Raw genomic sequence first — 15404 nt, 5'->3', positions numbered from 1 at the left:
CCAGCCGCGGGGTCGTTCAGATCCAATCGCCAACACTAGATATCTGTCGATCCACTCTCACCCTGAGGACCATCGCCGTATAGGGTATCGGCTCGATCTAGCCGCACCGTATACTTGGCCTCCAGCTCGTCCAAGCCGGCCTCGAGCTCAGCCCATCCACCCTGGGGCCAAGACAAGCCCGCCGCTGCCAATAAAAGTGCCAAGTCTTCGTCATAGGTCAGCGCCGTATCACCAAGCACTACCCCCGCGGTTGGGACTGCGAAACGACACGCAAAGTGGTACATGCATCCAGGTGAACAGGCAGAGCTCCAGCCGGGGTGCGAGGGGCAAGAACTCAAACGCACCGTCGGCTACTTGTAACTTGAGACTCTTGTTCACGCGCACACTTTGACGCTTGACCCTGGCGCGTCGTGATTTGGCACGCTGGATTGAGTCACTGACAGCCTTGTGTTGCTGAGTAATGACGTACGACAACGTGGCAGCCTAATGGCGCGGGTTGCACGTAAGTTTGCAGTCCAAGCTGAGCGAAAGAAAAAAAAAAAAAAAAAAAAAGAGGGGAGTGGAAGAGGCTTACTGAGGTTGTTGAAGGACAGCGAAATGCGTGCACCTTGACCATCTAGGCGCAGGGTTGTAAGCCATCGGCAAATCGCCATTGAGTCGGGATCTCGCCATGTTTTCAGGCGAGGAAGGGGTGAGGTGAACTGACCGCTGAGTTGGAAGGGGCGATCGCAATGACCATGGCTATGTATGACAAGCAAGGCGCCGCATCACGGAGGTGAAGGAGCGGACATGCGAAAGGTGTGAGTTTTGTGGTTCTGAATTGGCGGCAGTGGCACAAGGGGGGCACATACCTCGCTTGTGGCTTCGGCAGGCTAGCATGTTGGCAAATCCAGCTTCCCAAATCAACTGCGGCACGTGTAAAAACACAGCAAACGCCAAGTAACGATAACCCCGTACATAACATGAGATATGGCCAAGACAGGTCTTGGGCCGGCCGAGCTGGCAACGGTCACACCACGCACCGTCCGGCGTTGACCATCACCGCGGTTGTTGTAGAACTTGGCGGCCGCATCCTCCAGGACACACACCAAGTCCGAGTTGATCGGCTCCAACTTTTTTCGTAGGGTATCGTAGGCGGACATGTAGTGTTGTTCGTCTGCATTGCACATTCGCGAACCGTGAGGCTGAGCTATCGTACTGATCAAAAGATCAAAAGCTGAGCGCTCAGAGTGGGTGTCGTTGGGCTCGTCTGCTTGTAGTGCGTACCTGTGCCGGCTGGCATGGCAACACTGCCAAGATATCGTACAGTGTATTCCGAGCTTTGTTGATTCTCACTCAAGCGCATCTACGCGGATGCGAGATTGGTCAGAGCTGGCTTCACAGGGACACTCACAAGGCATGCGTCGGCCATCATACGTCTTTTTCTTTGCTTTCCAATAGACTCAGGGTGTTGGCAATGTTGCCTCGCTTGTTGAGGTACAGACGGGCGGAGGGCTCGCACTGCTGCAGAATCAAGGGTCGATCATCCTGGGCCAGAGCACGCACGTCCACGCGGCGCTGGTCAATGAGCATGAGGCAAAGCCTAGTTGAAAGTGCGGGACCGGGGCGGCGTCGGGCGCGAGCAGGACGCGACAGGCAGACGTCAGCGACTCGCAGGTAATTAATGGGAGAAACGAGACATGGCAAAACCAACTCTTGAAGCTCGACGGCAAAGAGGTCGTCTTGAACGACAAGGTCTTGCAGAATGTTGTGCGCTGTGGTCGTGGGTGAGGCTCTGACAACTTGCGAACGCAGGGTGTCGTGCATGAGCGCCAAGTTGATTGTCAATCGCCCATGCTGTGCTGCCTCCAACAGAGGTTCTGTGCAATGTCCGGCCAGCGAGCACCAAGGTGTGGGAGTGAGGCGCCGTGTCCGCAAGCGAACAAGTCAAAGGGAGCAACAAGAAGGGGAGCTCACGATCGTCAGGCGTGGCATGCTTGATGATGGCGGTTCGCGCGGCCAAGCGCAACGTGGCGACCCAGGTGCGCATCAGGTCAAGGGTAGGGGCACTGAGGTAGAAGGTGCGTGTCGTGGTCTCGATGGTGAAGACCTGAAGAAAGTGGCGAGCGTGCCGGCATTGAAAATGTGGTGCCCTATGGCCACCGAACGACACCCTTGCCGGGGTGGGGTCAAGGCGAAGCTTACGTTGGCGTGGCGCGACTGCTTCTTTCCAGGCCAGGTTTGAAACGGGTTGATGGTTACGACAGTGCCGAGGTCAATGCTCCCCTTGGGCACGGTGGAGGGGTCTTCCGAGGCATAATAGCTGCGCAAAGCGTCAGCATGAGACCCAGAATGGATTTGGAGGTGGGACAGGCCTAGCGAGTTTGCGCAAGGGGGAGCGGCATGACGGCATACCGGAGCTCGGTCAGAATACTGTCTAGGTAGAACCAACGGCGTTTGAAACCCTTGAGCAAGGATCCAGCCTTATCAAGCGGCGGACTCCTGCCAGCGGGCAAAAGAGTCGGAGCAGAAGAGGCGTGAGTCACGACATGCCGGGCATGAGCAGCACGTCCAACAATGGGACTTTGCGGCAACAAACTTTTCGAGCCAGCCGCTGAGTTGCAACGGTTCCTCTGCCATGATAGGGCGGCGAGCAAAGAATGCAGCCAGCACCAAGCGAGCCTGAATGGAGGGCAGACTCAGCCAAGGAGAGTTGAAGGGCTTGATCAGCGCTCGAACCCTCAAGCCAGCTCAACGCCGCCTTGATTTGATGGGGCGAGTAGGACCAGGTTCCAGCCAGGAAGCTGCACCAGCAGCATCGTGTCTCTCAATCCTCTTCCTGGATCTGCCAAAGGGTCCAAGTTGACGGCCAACCATGCAATCTATGCGACTGTGTGTGTGTGTGTGTGTGTGTGTGTGCGACGGGCGGCGGGAAGCGGGTGGAGGGGGGAGTTGAGGAGGTGCGACGCAACGTCGAGCTGCCGGACAATTCAACAAGAGTAGCGCTTTTTTTTTTAAAAATGAGGGGAGATGAAAGCGCACGAGGAAAAATGTCAGAACAGAGAGAGAGAGAAAGCGAGAGAGAGAGAGAGAGAGACAGAGACAGAGAGAGACAGAGAGACAGAGAGAGACAGAGAGAGACAGAGAGAGAGAGAGAGACAGAGAGACAGAGAGAGACAGAGAGAGAGAGGGAGAGAGAGAGAGAGAGAGAGAGAGAGAGAGAGAGAGAGAGAGAGAGAGAGAGAGAGAGAGAGAGAGAGAGAGAGAGAGAGAGAGAGAGAGAGAGAGAGAGAGAGAGAGAGAGAGAGAAGAGAGGAGGAGACGTCGATACAGAGAAAGATGAGGTTTACATGTTAATGAAGAGAGATTGGCGAAGGGGACGAGATGGAAAGATGTAAAAGAGGTGATCAACACGCTGAAGTGACCGACTGGCGAGGTTGGCTTTGAATGTGCCGCGGACAGGAGATCGGGGTTCCAAGAACGATTTTCTCAATTTGAAGCCTGAATACAGCTCGTGCGCACGCCTCAAGGCAAGGCGACCAGGTGTCAAACAAGCCCATTGGAGACCGCGGGCGGGACGGCAATATTGGTCTGATCCTCGTTTCACGGCTCTTGCCAAGAGGTCGACTACTTTTGGCGGCAACAACTGCACGACGCCGTGGCTCAGCCATGGCGGGGACGGGGGCCGGCTATTCGGCTCCGCGAGTAGCCCCAAGCACATCAGATAACGAGGCGACGAAATAACTTAGACTGGGCAGTCGCGAGAATGACAACCAAGCGACTGGAGCTCAAGGCGAGGCGCTTGGACTGATGGGAAGGAGGCCACGGTGGGCTTCTGTGGGTTGCAGCTCATACTTGGCCTTGGGGCTATCAGCCACCACGGTTGAGTCCCGGGGGTGCTTCTTCTGCGGCGTGATGGTGTTGGACAGCAACAGCAAGCCGGTAACGCGTTGCGCATCTTCGCGTGTTGCCTCGGGGCGAGCGCCACGCGTTGCAATCAGGTGTTGGACGGCAGAAATGATGTTGGCACCACTGTCAAAGCGCCGCGCCTTGCGCTTGCTCGCGGGAAACAGATCCTGTGACACCAGGTCCAACAGGGCCCGCCACTGCAAGACGAGATGAAACACACAACCATCGTGGGGCGCGGGGCAGGTCAACGGCAAGAATGAGTTGGTGGCAGCAAAGATTCCTGGGCTGAGCAAACCGACTCGTCTCGATCGGACCCCAGTGCTCGGGTTGCCTGGACATACCAGATCCATGGCTGGGTAGCGGGGGCCGTGTGCGTCATCCTCGGAACTGGGCATGGTGCCTGGATGTACCACCGTCGCCATGCCAGCTGTTCACGTTCGGCACCAGAGGGCGTGTGATGATCAACACCCGGAAACTTGTAAAGGGTGCCCGCCAACGCGTTGCGAGCAAGCAAAGAGTGCACCGGTGGGCAAGGGTCGAAATGAAGATCGGCTGCCAGCACCAACAGCAACAACAACAACAATAGCTCAGAGGTTTGTGCAAAATAAGTGGCTGCGAAGGATGTCAAATAAAAAAGACGTCAAGCCAGAATGAGAGCTGCAGATGTGGCGCGGCCCCCTTGGCAGCCAGCTGCACATTCGCGAGCGCGCGTGCGTCACAAGAAGGGTCATGGCGGGCGGACGAACCACAACAGGACCAAGGCAAACACACAACAATGAAGCGGACATACTTGAAGACGCTTGAAGTCGGCTTGAGAAAGGTTCGTGGTTTCAAAAGATAAAAAATCACAAGAGTGACCGACGAAACCGCAGGCGGCAGGGGTCCCGGCTGCCAAGAAGCGTCCTTGAAGGGGGTGGGGGTGAGGGTGATGAGGCGCTTGACTTGAGAGAGCAAGGGGACGGGATGGTGATGATGATCACGCCGTGCAGTCGTCAAGCAAACGCGAGCACGAGCGAGACCGCGCGTTCGCTTGGCTGATCATCTGCTTCAACTGGAGTAAATGCCACAACAACTCTTATGAAGTTGGCTTGCATATCTGTTGCTTCTGTACGAAATCGACATAAACTATTGAAGGTGCTTCATCTACTAACTCATAAGGCAATCAGGTTATCTTCATCTTGAATAGGGTACCTTGCATGCATGCACATGATCGGGCCATTTTTTTTTTTGTGGCGCTGACTTTCTGATCAGTCAAATTTACAGCAGATGCCCCGACCCTCAATAGTTCAAAGCACCGGGCGAAACCGCCCAGCAAAGGTGAACAACCACACATGGATAGGTCCAAGCAAGTATCACACCTTGCTGGCACATAAGAGTGTTTCGTCTCAAACTCGTCGCCCGACCGCCATCGCCCATGGGCGGAGCTGGGCGCGCCACCCGCCTCGGGGTGGGCTTTGCGCTGCAGCTACTTGTGGCTGCTCTTGCCGGCTACCTCATTGTGGGACACTTCTTTCCAGCTACCACGCAGCCACCACCCATCGTACCCAAAATTCAGGTCTGTCCCACGGCCTCGCCCGTTCCCAGAGCATGACCTTGGGGCAGAAAACTCATGTTGTGGCTGAATTGGCACGAAACCAGCCGTACAAGCATGAAAAACGGGGCACACCACTGGCTCTTGCCACGCTGTCGCTTGCTCAGTCGACCGCAGCACAATCAGTAGGACTACGAGCCTCTACTCGCGCCAGCACTACCGTGAGCTTGCCGGCGACCAAAGATGGGGCTCGCGTGCAAAAAACCGCAACAGTGAAAATACAAGTCAACAAACGAAACTCCAATTCTCCCATGGCCATTCCCGTGAGTCTGCACTGCCGCTGCAACCACGCGTGCCCCCTGCCGGTGTTGCTGTTGTTGCTGCTGTTGTTGTTGCTGTTGTTGTTGTTGTTGTTGTTGTTGTTGTTGTTGTTGTTGCCCTTTGTTGCTGTCCATGGCTGCTCCTCAATGGCGATGCTTGGGGTGGTAGGTGGAGCTGGACCTTCAGCCCTTGCCTGCCAGCTGCAATGCCAGTCTATACGACAAACCCGTGCTACCCCAGCGGCCTGTCCTTGGGATTCCCGCGCCAGAAAGCATTGAAACCCTGGGCCAATGCTTTAAATTCACCCCCAACGCGTCTCTGACCCTCACTCCCACCTGCTCCGCACAAGCTGGTGCGTCATTCGTGTGGCTCACAATTTTGTGTTTCAGCTCGCCGTATCTTCTCCCGTCCAATCGCACTGATATGCCAAGTTATGCATGTGCTCATTGGTGAGGATAGACCTTTTGCATCGCGCGGCTGGACCCGAAGTTTCGTTCACCCACGTTATCAATCCCTTTCAGACGGTATGCCAGTTGTTGCGGTGATGTTGCTTCAAGCAGCCCGCGATTCATCATTGCACAGTTGGCTTCATTCCCGCTGTTTGGTGGACTTGACGCTGGATGTAGTCGGACGAGCAATACCGGTGGACCTTGCAGGCGCTGGGCGAGGCTCGCGCGGCCGCGGCTGAAGCCGGGATTCGCGTTGAAATCCTAGCCCTCACGTTTACCCACGAAAACGTTAGCCTACCCGGTGAGCCCTTTATTTGTGTGTGAGCCCGCCAACCGTTATGCAGTCGGCACATCTGTGACTGTCTCTGGCTAAGACGACACGTGTTCCGTGCACATTAACGCATGGGTATTTTTTTGCGCTGCGGTAGATTTTGTGCGCTCCTTACCCATCCTCTGCCCCTGGCGCACTGGCTTTTGCGCCGTTCACCAGCGCTGGGGCGGCTTGGGCAAGGGAGAAAAGCCCGTCTATGGTCCCATGGTGGCCGACCTGTGGCTCGCCGGTTTGTTGACTCACTCCTGCATCCGATCCGCATTTCACGTTTGAATGGGTGGGCGAGACAGGCTGGCTGGCTTACGCCCCTCCCCACTCTGGACTTTTGCCGGGCCCCTGGTGTGTTTTAGGGTATCACTTTGGTCGTCACTCGCACTTTGTCTACACCAACTACGACATTATCGTGCGTCGTGACTTTTACCTCCAGCTTCAACGCAAAATTGTCAACTACAACATCCAACTGATCGACAACTTTCGCCGCGATCTTGTGGTGGCCGGTATGGCTTTTTTGGTTATTTAAAAAGGAGGCCTGTCGGCCCTTGTCTTTCACGTGCGATTCATAGTAACGACAGCTCATGGCTATCTCCCGGTCCCTTGGATTGTCATGTTTTTCAGCACATGGGTCAGTCTCAATCAGGACCTGGGACGTGACCGACGTGTTCAGTTGGCCCAAGACTGCAGACCATCCCGGCCACGATTGCTTTGTCCTGCCACGCGCTTGGCTGCCTTGTCTTCATTACGCCGATTACATCACGGGCATGGGTTATTGGTGCGTGTGGTCCGAGCAGGGAAATGGGGGGCGCCATTGGGTTTCGATCTAGTTTCAAGCCATGAGCTACTTGTCTGGTGAGGGTTAGGGTCCCCTGGCGGTGTATCTTATGTAACATACGCCACGGTCGCCAATTTGGTAGGGGCACGGGCCTCATCAAACAGCTCAAGCAAATTGCTGCGCAACTGGGCTACAATGCCAACGTGGGCACGTTTGGTCTTACCCGTCACTTGGGCCACCGCACTGACAGCGCCGAAGAGTTTATTGGCGCCGGGCGCGTAAGTCATTCCGTAGCTGTGGCTTGTCAACCAGTCTGTCGTTAGCCGTGTGACATGCTGTCTCATTCCAGCAAGTGCGTGTTGGGTCCAAGCAGGATTGGCAACAGGAGCATGTGCAACAGCAAAAGCACAACTACTGGCAGTACACGAGTACGTTCTGCCCTGCAGCCCGTACGGTGTGGCCAGAGTGACTTTGTCAAAGCGAACCAACTCATTGCGCGGGTGGCTGCAGAGGCCGTCTTCCGCACACGGGCGCAGGTAGCGGCCCACGCCGAGTTGCAGGCGTGAGTTGGATGTCTGACAAGCTACCGTGTAGCCATGTCTGCAGTGGCAGGCGGCAATTTAAACTCAGGCTTGCTCTGGTTGGTAGGAACGGCACAATCCACGACTGGGCCAAGCAAGAGCGTTCAGAAGCTGGCATTCTCCGTGTCAAGAACACGGCAGGTGCCCCACGCCTGCAGAATTTGACGTTGCTGGCGCCGCGGGGGACCAACTGGCTGCCATGGCTGACGCAGTTCGACCCATGTGCCGAGATCTCGTCCAACCTGCCTGTGCCCCATGCGCTTGATTTGCTATTGCCAAGCCTACAGCACAATTCTTGTCCCGAACAGCAGTTGAGCTCCAGCACTTGGCTCCGGTTAATGGAGGTGGACGCAGCTACCGCGCGCTCTTGGCTGGCTGTACTCAGGTAAGATGCTCACGTGCTTCCGTCAGCGCTTGGCTGGTGCCACGTTGTTCTAACGCTTGACCCTTTCAGCGCGCACGCAGTGCGCGTGTTGCTGCCCAAGCAGAGCTGGGACGGGTTTCCCACTTGGTGGGCTCACCACCAACCTGCAGCACCAATTGTTGGTCTTCCACTCCCTCAAGCCCTGATGCCGGTTGGTGTGATGCGGCCCAATACTGGTGCTGGCGATGCGCTCCTGACGGCGCGCTCATCTTGCCTCTGGATGGTCGGTCAGGGCGAGGCAGAAGCCAACACAACGCAATGGCAACTCCAATGCTCGGCATATTCAGCCGAGGCCAGCGCCTGGCGAGACCTCTGCGCTTCTGCGCCTGCACCCGCAAGTGTTGATCGTTTGTCGTGGGGAGAGTAGGCGGGCGGTGACTTTAAGCGTCAAACTTGAGCTCACAATCATGACTGACGCTTGTATTTGCAACCATAGGTCTGCCTGTGGCTGGAGGGTCAAGCGTCATCAACGTTCGCAGAACAGGTATGCAAGCGGGGGAGGTGTATGGGGCGGGCGGGGGGAGATGGACCACGCTTGCTCCGCCTCTGACGCAGATGTGTGCTCCTTCGTGGTCAGATGGGCCGAGCCTACGGCGATTATTTTACAACCAGTCAACTGGCCGGCCTGACCACTTGCCTGGGGCAAGCTTAAGTCGTCTGGAAGGGCTCAGCATGCCGAACCTCCTCACCCCAAGATGTAACGTTCGAGCTGGAACTACATCATCGCCATCAAGATCATCTGACAATCATTTGGTAAAGTGTAATTTATGCACACATTATTCTGGCTTGTTCTCGAAGATGCTGGAGTCCGATGACGAAGTCAGCGTCGAGAGAGGTGGCCAGATGATGTTCCAAAAACAGAGAGAGCGTTCTCCTTGGGGTTCTGGAAGCAACAGCAAATCAAGCATAGGGCAGAGAGAAGGATCGAGATGATCACGCCAGCAGAGGTTGATTCACGGTTTCACACATCAAAAGTGCCTGACACAAGCTGGAGTCTTCGACACTGACCATCGAACCGTCTGGTGACGTCCATGATCGTCAAGAGTGACTGACATGTGAGTCAGAGTCCAATTGCACGGAGGAATGGACCGCTTGGCTGCGGGTATGAGTGCTTCGGGCTGGACGGCGAGTGGCATTTTCTAACATCGACTGCCAGAGAGCAATCCAAAAGCATTCAAGACTATTATTTCACAAGCTGTTTTAGCTGACCACTGTACCAGACCATCTGTTACTGTTTCTTACAACACCATCACCATGCCCGCCATCGGTATTGATCTTGGCACGGTACGTCGGAATGTTGACGCTTCAGCTGCGCGTTGGACAGTTCCTCCCGCGCGTCCGATGCTTGTTTAATACGTGTGTTCTCACCTTTCACACTTGTTCGAATTTATAGACTTACTCGTGCGTTGGCGTGTTCCAGCACGGCAAGGTCGAGATTATCGCCAACGACCAGGGCAACCGCACCACGCCCAGCTATGTCGCCTTTACCGACTCTGAGCGCCTCATTGGTGACGCCGCCAAGAACCAGGTGGCCATGAACCCCACCAACACCATCTTCGATGCCAAGCGCCTTATCGGCCGCAAGTTCGATGACGCCGCCGTCCAGAGCGATATGAAGCACTGGCCCTTCAACGTCATCAACGTCGACTCTCGCCCCAAGCTCGAGGTTGAGTACAAGGGTGAGACCAAGCAGTTCTTCCCTGAGGAGATTAGCTCCATGGTCCTCGTCAAGATGCGCGAGATTGCCGAGGCCTACCTCGGTACCGAGGTCAAGGACGCCGTCGTCACCGTCCCCGCTTACTTCAACGACAGCCAGCGCCAGGCCACCAAGGATGCCGGTACCATCGCTGGCCTCAACGTGCTCCGTATCATCAACGAGCCCACCGCCGCCGCCATTGCCTACGGTCTCGACAAGAAGAGCCAGGGTGAGAACCACGTGCTCATCTTTGACCTGGGTGGTGGTACCTTTGATGTGTCCGTCCTCTCCATCGATGATGGCATCTTCGAGGTCAAGTCGACCGCCGGTGACACCCACTTGGGTGGCGAGGATTTTGACAACCGTCTCGTCAACCACTTTGTGACCGAGTTCAAGCGTAAGCACAAGAAGGACATCACCTCCAACAAGCGCGCCCTCCGTCGGCTGCGCACCGCTTGCGAGCGCGCCAAGCGCACCCTCTCCGCCTCGGCCCAGGCCAACGTCGAGATTGATTCCCTCTTCGAGGGCATTGACTTTTACACCAGCATCACCCGTGCCCGCTTCGAAGATCTGTGCGCCGATCTCTTCCGCGGCACTCTTGACCCCGTTGAGAAGGCCCTGCGCGACGCCAAGTTGGACAAGTCCAGCATCAACGAGGTTGTTCTTGTTGGCGGCTCCACGCGTATCCCCAAGGTCCAGAAGCTGCTCCAGGACTTTTTCAACGGCAAGGAGCTGAACAAGAGCATCAACCCCGATGAGGCCGTTGCCTACGGTGCCGCCGTTCAGGCCGCCATCCTCTCCGGTGACAAGTCGGAGGCCGTTCAGGACCTGCTCCTGCTCGACGTTGCCCCCCTCTCCATGGGTCTGGAGACCGCCGGTGGTGTCATGACCGCCCTTATCAAGCGCAACACCACCATCCCCACCAAGCAGACGCAGACGTTCACCACCTACTCGGACAACCAGCCTGGTGTGCTCATCCAGGTCTACGAGGGCGAGCGTGCCATGACCAAAGACAACAACATGCTGGGCAAGTTTGAGCTCTCGGGCATTCCCCCCGCGCCCCGTGGTGTGCCCCAGATTGAGGTCACCTTTGACATTGACGCCAACGGTATCCTAAACGTCTCGGCCGCCGACAAGTCGACTGGCAAGAGCAACAAGATCACCATCACCAATGACAAGGGCCGTCTCTCTGCCGACGACATTGAACGCATGGTGGCCGAGGCCGAGAAGTACAAGAACGAGGATGAGGCTGTCAAGGAGAAGATTGCCGCCAAGAACGCCCTCGAGTCGTACGCCTACAACATGAAGTCTACCTTTGACGATGACAAGGTCAAGGGCAAGGTTTCTGAGGAAGAGCAAAAGACTGTCACGGACAAGTGCAGCGAAGTCCTCGCCTGGCTCGACGCCAACCAGTCGGCCGAGAAGGAGGAGTTTGAGCACCAGCAGAAGGAGCTCGAGGGTGTCTGCTCTCCCATTGTCAGCAAGCTCTATCAAGCTGGTGGCATGCCCGAGGGTGCCGGTGGCATGCCCGGCGATATGCCCGGCGGTGCTCCTGCTGGTGATGCCTCTGGCAACCAGGGCCCCACCATCGAGGAGGTTGACTAAGCTGAATAGTTGTACATGTGAACCAGTGTGTGTGTGTGAGGTGTTTTCTGATAGTAAAGAAATGTGAATATTCGACATGCGCTTTGAATTGATCTCCATGCTCAATCAGTTCATGTGTCTCAATCATGTCATTCGTTCACTTGTGATTGCCACTGGGAGGACACAGGCTCTGAAGTTGTTCCGGGTACTGGCGGATGCCGCCGATCGGCGATGTGGCGGATGTCGCCCATCGGCAATGGGCCGCATGGGAGGTGCCTGACACACACTCGCAATGGAAAATAATGATATCATGTGAATTTATCATGTGAATTTTCATTCCATACGAATGGGCAATCCCTCACAGAGGGTTCAGATGCGCCCAAGCAGGGACGAGATGGACACAATGGTAGGCAAGAAAGGAAAAAAACAAATAAAAATAAAGACAAGAGTCGGCGCCAGCTGCATAGCAGCGTTTCGATATGGGGAGTGGATGTTCAGCGTTAAGCTACATGTTTTGAAAGCTGTGACCCCAGAGGTCCTCGAGGCCAGACCGATCTTCAATGAGACTGGCAAGCGCATAGTGGAGACCGGGCGCGCCGTTACACTCGGCGTGGGTAATTTGAAGGGCAGCCTCGCGCATGCGCAAGCGCTGATGATGAATACTCTCCGGAGACTGGTCGGCCAAGGTATCAAGGTACTGTGCAAAGCGCTTGGCGTTGGTGTCACGCAGATAAGCCAAAGACCAGGTGGCATAGTCCACATGGCGGATGTAGGGTGTGGCGCGCATGGCATTGGTCACAATGGGAATGCAGCCGACGCGCATGGCATCGAAGAAGCGTGTATCGCAGTTGGAGTCACCACGGGGCGTGGGGCAGAACTGGCATTGTGAGTAGAGCGTAGCCGAGTCCCCGGAGCTAAAGGTGGTGGCGGCAAAGTCGGCGCGATCGGAGCGACATGTTGACAGCACATAGCTATCATTGCGCTGGCGAAGCGCATCCGTGACCATGGTGCGCTCAGCATTGAGGAGTGTGCCTTGGAAGCAGAAGCGATAGGGTCGGTCCCAGTCTGGGGCAAAGGGGGCATCAAAAACGGTAAAGTCCACGGGGAACTGGGGTAGGATGACGTGGTTGAGGAAGGAGAACTTGGCGGCACCGGATCTGAGCTCGCGGGACTGGAGATTCTTAATTTCTGGCGAAAGAAACATGATGTTGGGGTTGTTGGCAAGGAGGTCACGCATGGGCGTGCGGAAGTTGGTGCGCTCGGGGAAAGGCCGTCGGCTCACGGTCACCAGCTTGGCGCGGGGGTTGCGGTCCAGCAGCGGCTGCATGGCGTCCACGGCGCGGCGAAAGTCAATCTGGCGGTTGAAGCGGCAACTGTCGTGGCACTCGGCTGGAAAGGGAAGGACAATGAATTCCGCATCCTCCACTCGGTTGACAAGAGTGCCCGTTAGGTTGCGACGGATCTGGTCGTACACGGGAAGTTCGTCGCATTCGCGACAAGTCAGGCCGTTCATGGTGGTGGCAAAGGCCTCGTCGGCCACAAACATGCGGGGGACGCGCATGTGAGGCGGCAAGGGGATGTGCGTGCAATTTTGAGGGCCGAGATCAATCGCACTCAGATCAGCAGGAGTTCGCTTGGCTGGCGTGCAAACGGCCCGATCGACCTGGAGGCGGACCCATTCGACGGTTTCGCGAAAGTCGAACATTCCACCTTGGGACATGACGAAGATGCTGGCTCCCAGGGTGAGCACGACGGCGAGCACCCACAGCCGGAAGAAGCGGGTGGACCGCTCGCTCCATGTCCGCGGTGGACTTCTGTGCAGGCGTGAAGCGCGCGCAGTGGCGGAGAGTTGAGCGAGGAATCTGAAGAGATGAGGCAAGGTCGAACAAGGTCACAGGCTAGGACCAACCTTGAGCGTTGAGTGGGGGCCATCATCTTGTCGGCTCACAAGCAACAGACCGTGCGTGCTTGAGCGATTGGGATCCGTACACATGCACACCCTGCGTCGTGCGTGAGTCGTGAATGGACCCGGAAGCCCTCCCACTGTGTTTGTGTCTGTGAACGTGACTTGGGCCTGCGTCTGTCGATCTGTGCGCATGTGTAAATACATGTGTGTGAAAGCAACCGTGGGTGGAATGGCTCCCTGTTCAGCAACCAAAACCAATGATCGGGCTTGGGCGAGCTGGGTCAAGGAAGATCCAGTGGTCCCGGCAAAGAGGCTGGGGCATCCACACACAGAGTGGGGAAGAAAATAGGAACGAAGCGCTCGCGGGTTGGGGAGTGTCACGCGGGGGGGGGGTGAGGCCAGATGGGCGAGAAGGGGGCGCGTGCACAGGGCGTGTGTCATGAGCAAGCCAGATGAGGGGGAAGATGCAATCGCGCGTGTTGGCATGCTGCTGTGGTTGGTGGGGATGAACGGCACCGCACGGCACTGAACGCTGGGCACGCGGGTTGGCAACATGCCTGCCAGTCTTGCTATGTGATCCCAAACCAAGGCGTGTTAAAATAGGACTGCTGCGTCAGAGATGTGAATTGAACCAAAGAATGTCTCAGAGAGTGAACGATCTGCCCGAAACAGTCGTGTGAAACATGTCATGTGAAACAAGAGACCTGCGTGGTGGATACTCAGCCATTCAGAGACGAAAGCAGATGGACAGATGTGGGCTGGCTCATTATGAGGAAAACGTTGGGCGTCACATTTTGGTGTTTTCGTCACTAGAAACCATAAGCGTTTCAAACGTTGCCGTTGGCGCACTGCCATCGCATCATGTTGTATCACTTTTAGGTGTGTGGATAAGACAAAGTGCGTTCCTGTCTCTTTTTCCAAAAGAAAGGGTGACGTCACACCTTCATGAACTGGTTCGGTGTGGGTTCAAGGTGCCAGCGCTGGGGCGCACATTAGAATGACCTTTATATCTTAACTTTGCTAGGCAATTGTTGCCAACGGTCATACCACATGGAATACACCGGCTCTCGTCTGATCGCCGCAGTTAAGCCATGTTGGGCCATGCTAGTACTATCGTGGGTGACCAGATGGGAATACATGGTGCTGTTGGCCCTCTATTTTTTTCTCGCTCTTAAAGGTCACCGACTAAAGTTGTCGGGCCAGCGCGATTGTCAGACATAAAGTGCTGTCTGTAACAGCCCCTATTTTTTTTTTTTTTCTTGAACGCAAGGGGTTGCTGGCCAAGCATGACGGTTTCCTGAGGGCCACGGGCATCCATTGGTCGATTGATGCGCAACGCCACCATGAGGTGGCGTTGCGTCACAGGCGGTTTACTTGTGGTCATGGGCCTGGCAGTGGTCCACGCCGCGCTCGAACATGACGAGCCCATCATCGGCGTCGATTTGGATGGCAACCTTTTCATCAATACCTCATCATCAGCGGATGGACATACACGCCGCCTGCTGCTGAATGGGGTCGACGTGCTTCGAGAGCTCACTGAGCTGCGCCAAAAGTGTGCTGGCAACGTGCCAAGAACAACAACGACGGCGCCCAGCACCGTAGCCGCTTCTACAGCCATGCCTGTGAGCTACACAGGCACGGTCGGCTGTCAGCTCGAGAGTGTGCCCTCAAATGTGACGCATCTCTTCGGCAACGTCAGCCTGAGTTTCTGTCCACTCCTGACGGCAGAGAGTCTGAAAGTTTTTAACGAGCTCGTTTACGTCAGCGGAGACTTGAAAATAGAAGTAAGCCTTGAGATGTCATCACATTATGTGCCGCACGAATCGAAAGCAGAAAGCCACACCCCGCCCATTCACGTTGGAGTAACGCGTGGACCCAGCATGATTGGGGGGGGGGGGGGGGGGGGGGCTAAAAAAGGAAGTGC

At 56.1% G+C, this 15404-nt stretch overlaps 4 protein-coding genes across 4 annotated transcripts in view; 2 read left to right on the top strand and 2 right to left on the bottom strand.

The window, feature by feature from the left end:
* Window positions 1-35: 35 nt before the first annotated feature.
* MONBRDRAFT_22651 (uncharacterized protein) lies at window positions 36-4283 on the bottom strand (the record flags this gene model as incomplete). Its single annotated transcript, XM_001742869.1, has 14 exons — window positions 36-256; window positions 345-483; window positions 707-741; window positions 852-906; window positions 1023-1189; window positions 1267-1345; window positions 1417-1859; window positions 1957-2089; window positions 2185-2302; window positions 2395-2481; window positions 2579-2661; window positions 3022-3394; window positions 3835-4085; window positions 4230-4283. The coding sequence occupies 14 exons, from the start codon at window positions 4281-4283 to the stop codon at window positions 36-38; spliced, it is 2238 nt and encodes a 745-aa protein (XP_001742921.1).
* Window positions 4284-9465: 5182 nt separating this feature from the next.
* Window positions 9466-11698, top strand: MONBRDRAFT_31085 (uncharacterized protein). The gene is made up of 2 exons (XM_001743188.1): window positions 9466-9578; window positions 9688-11698. Exons 1-2 carry the CDS (start codon window positions 9549-9551, stop codon window positions 11593-11595), a joined length of 1938 nt encoding a protein of 645 aa, XP_001743240.1. The 5' UTR covers window positions 9466-9548; the 3' UTR covers window positions 11596-11698.
* A 381-nt stretch (window positions 11699-12079) lies between these two features.
* MONBRDRAFT_5505 (uncharacterized protein) lies at window positions 12080-13509 on the bottom strand (the record flags this gene model as incomplete). The annotated part of the gene is made up of 2 exons (XM_001742868.1): window positions 12080-13388; window positions 13484-13509. The coding sequence occupies 2 exons, from the start codon at window positions 13507-13509 to the stop codon at window positions 12080-12082; spliced, it is 1335 nt and encodes a 444-aa protein (XP_001742920.1).
* Window positions 13510-14823: 1314 nt separating this feature from the next.
* Window positions 14824-15404, top strand: part of MONBRDRAFT_22646 (uncharacterized protein) — a gene marked incomplete at both ends in the record, with an annotated part of 1910 nt that continues 1329 nt past the window's right edge. Inside the window, one exon of the mRNA XM_001743187.1 lies at window positions 14824-15264. Coding sequence (XP_001743239.1) covers window positions 14824-15264 — 441 coding nt within the window. The remainder of the gene's footprint in view (window positions 15265-15404) is intronic.

This window comes from Monosiga brevicollis, genomic scaffold (assembly GCF_000002865.3).
Source record: "Monosiga brevicollis MX1 MONBRscaffold_3 genomic scaffold, whole genome shotgun sequence".
Taxonomy (NCBI): domain Eukaryota; class Choanoflagellata; order Craspedida; family Salpingoecidae; genus Monosiga; species Monosiga brevicollis.
This window is presented reverse-complemented; position numbering and strand designations above follow the sequence as displayed.

Coding starts and splice junctions, on each gene's coding strand:
- MONBRDRAFT_31085 (XM_001743188.1), top strand. CDS start 9,549: ATGCCCGCCATCGGTATTGATCTTGGCACG. Junction 9,579..9,687: donor TCGGTATTGATCTTGGCACG/GTACGTCGGAAT, acceptor TCGAATTTATAG/ACTTACTCGTGCGTTGGCGT.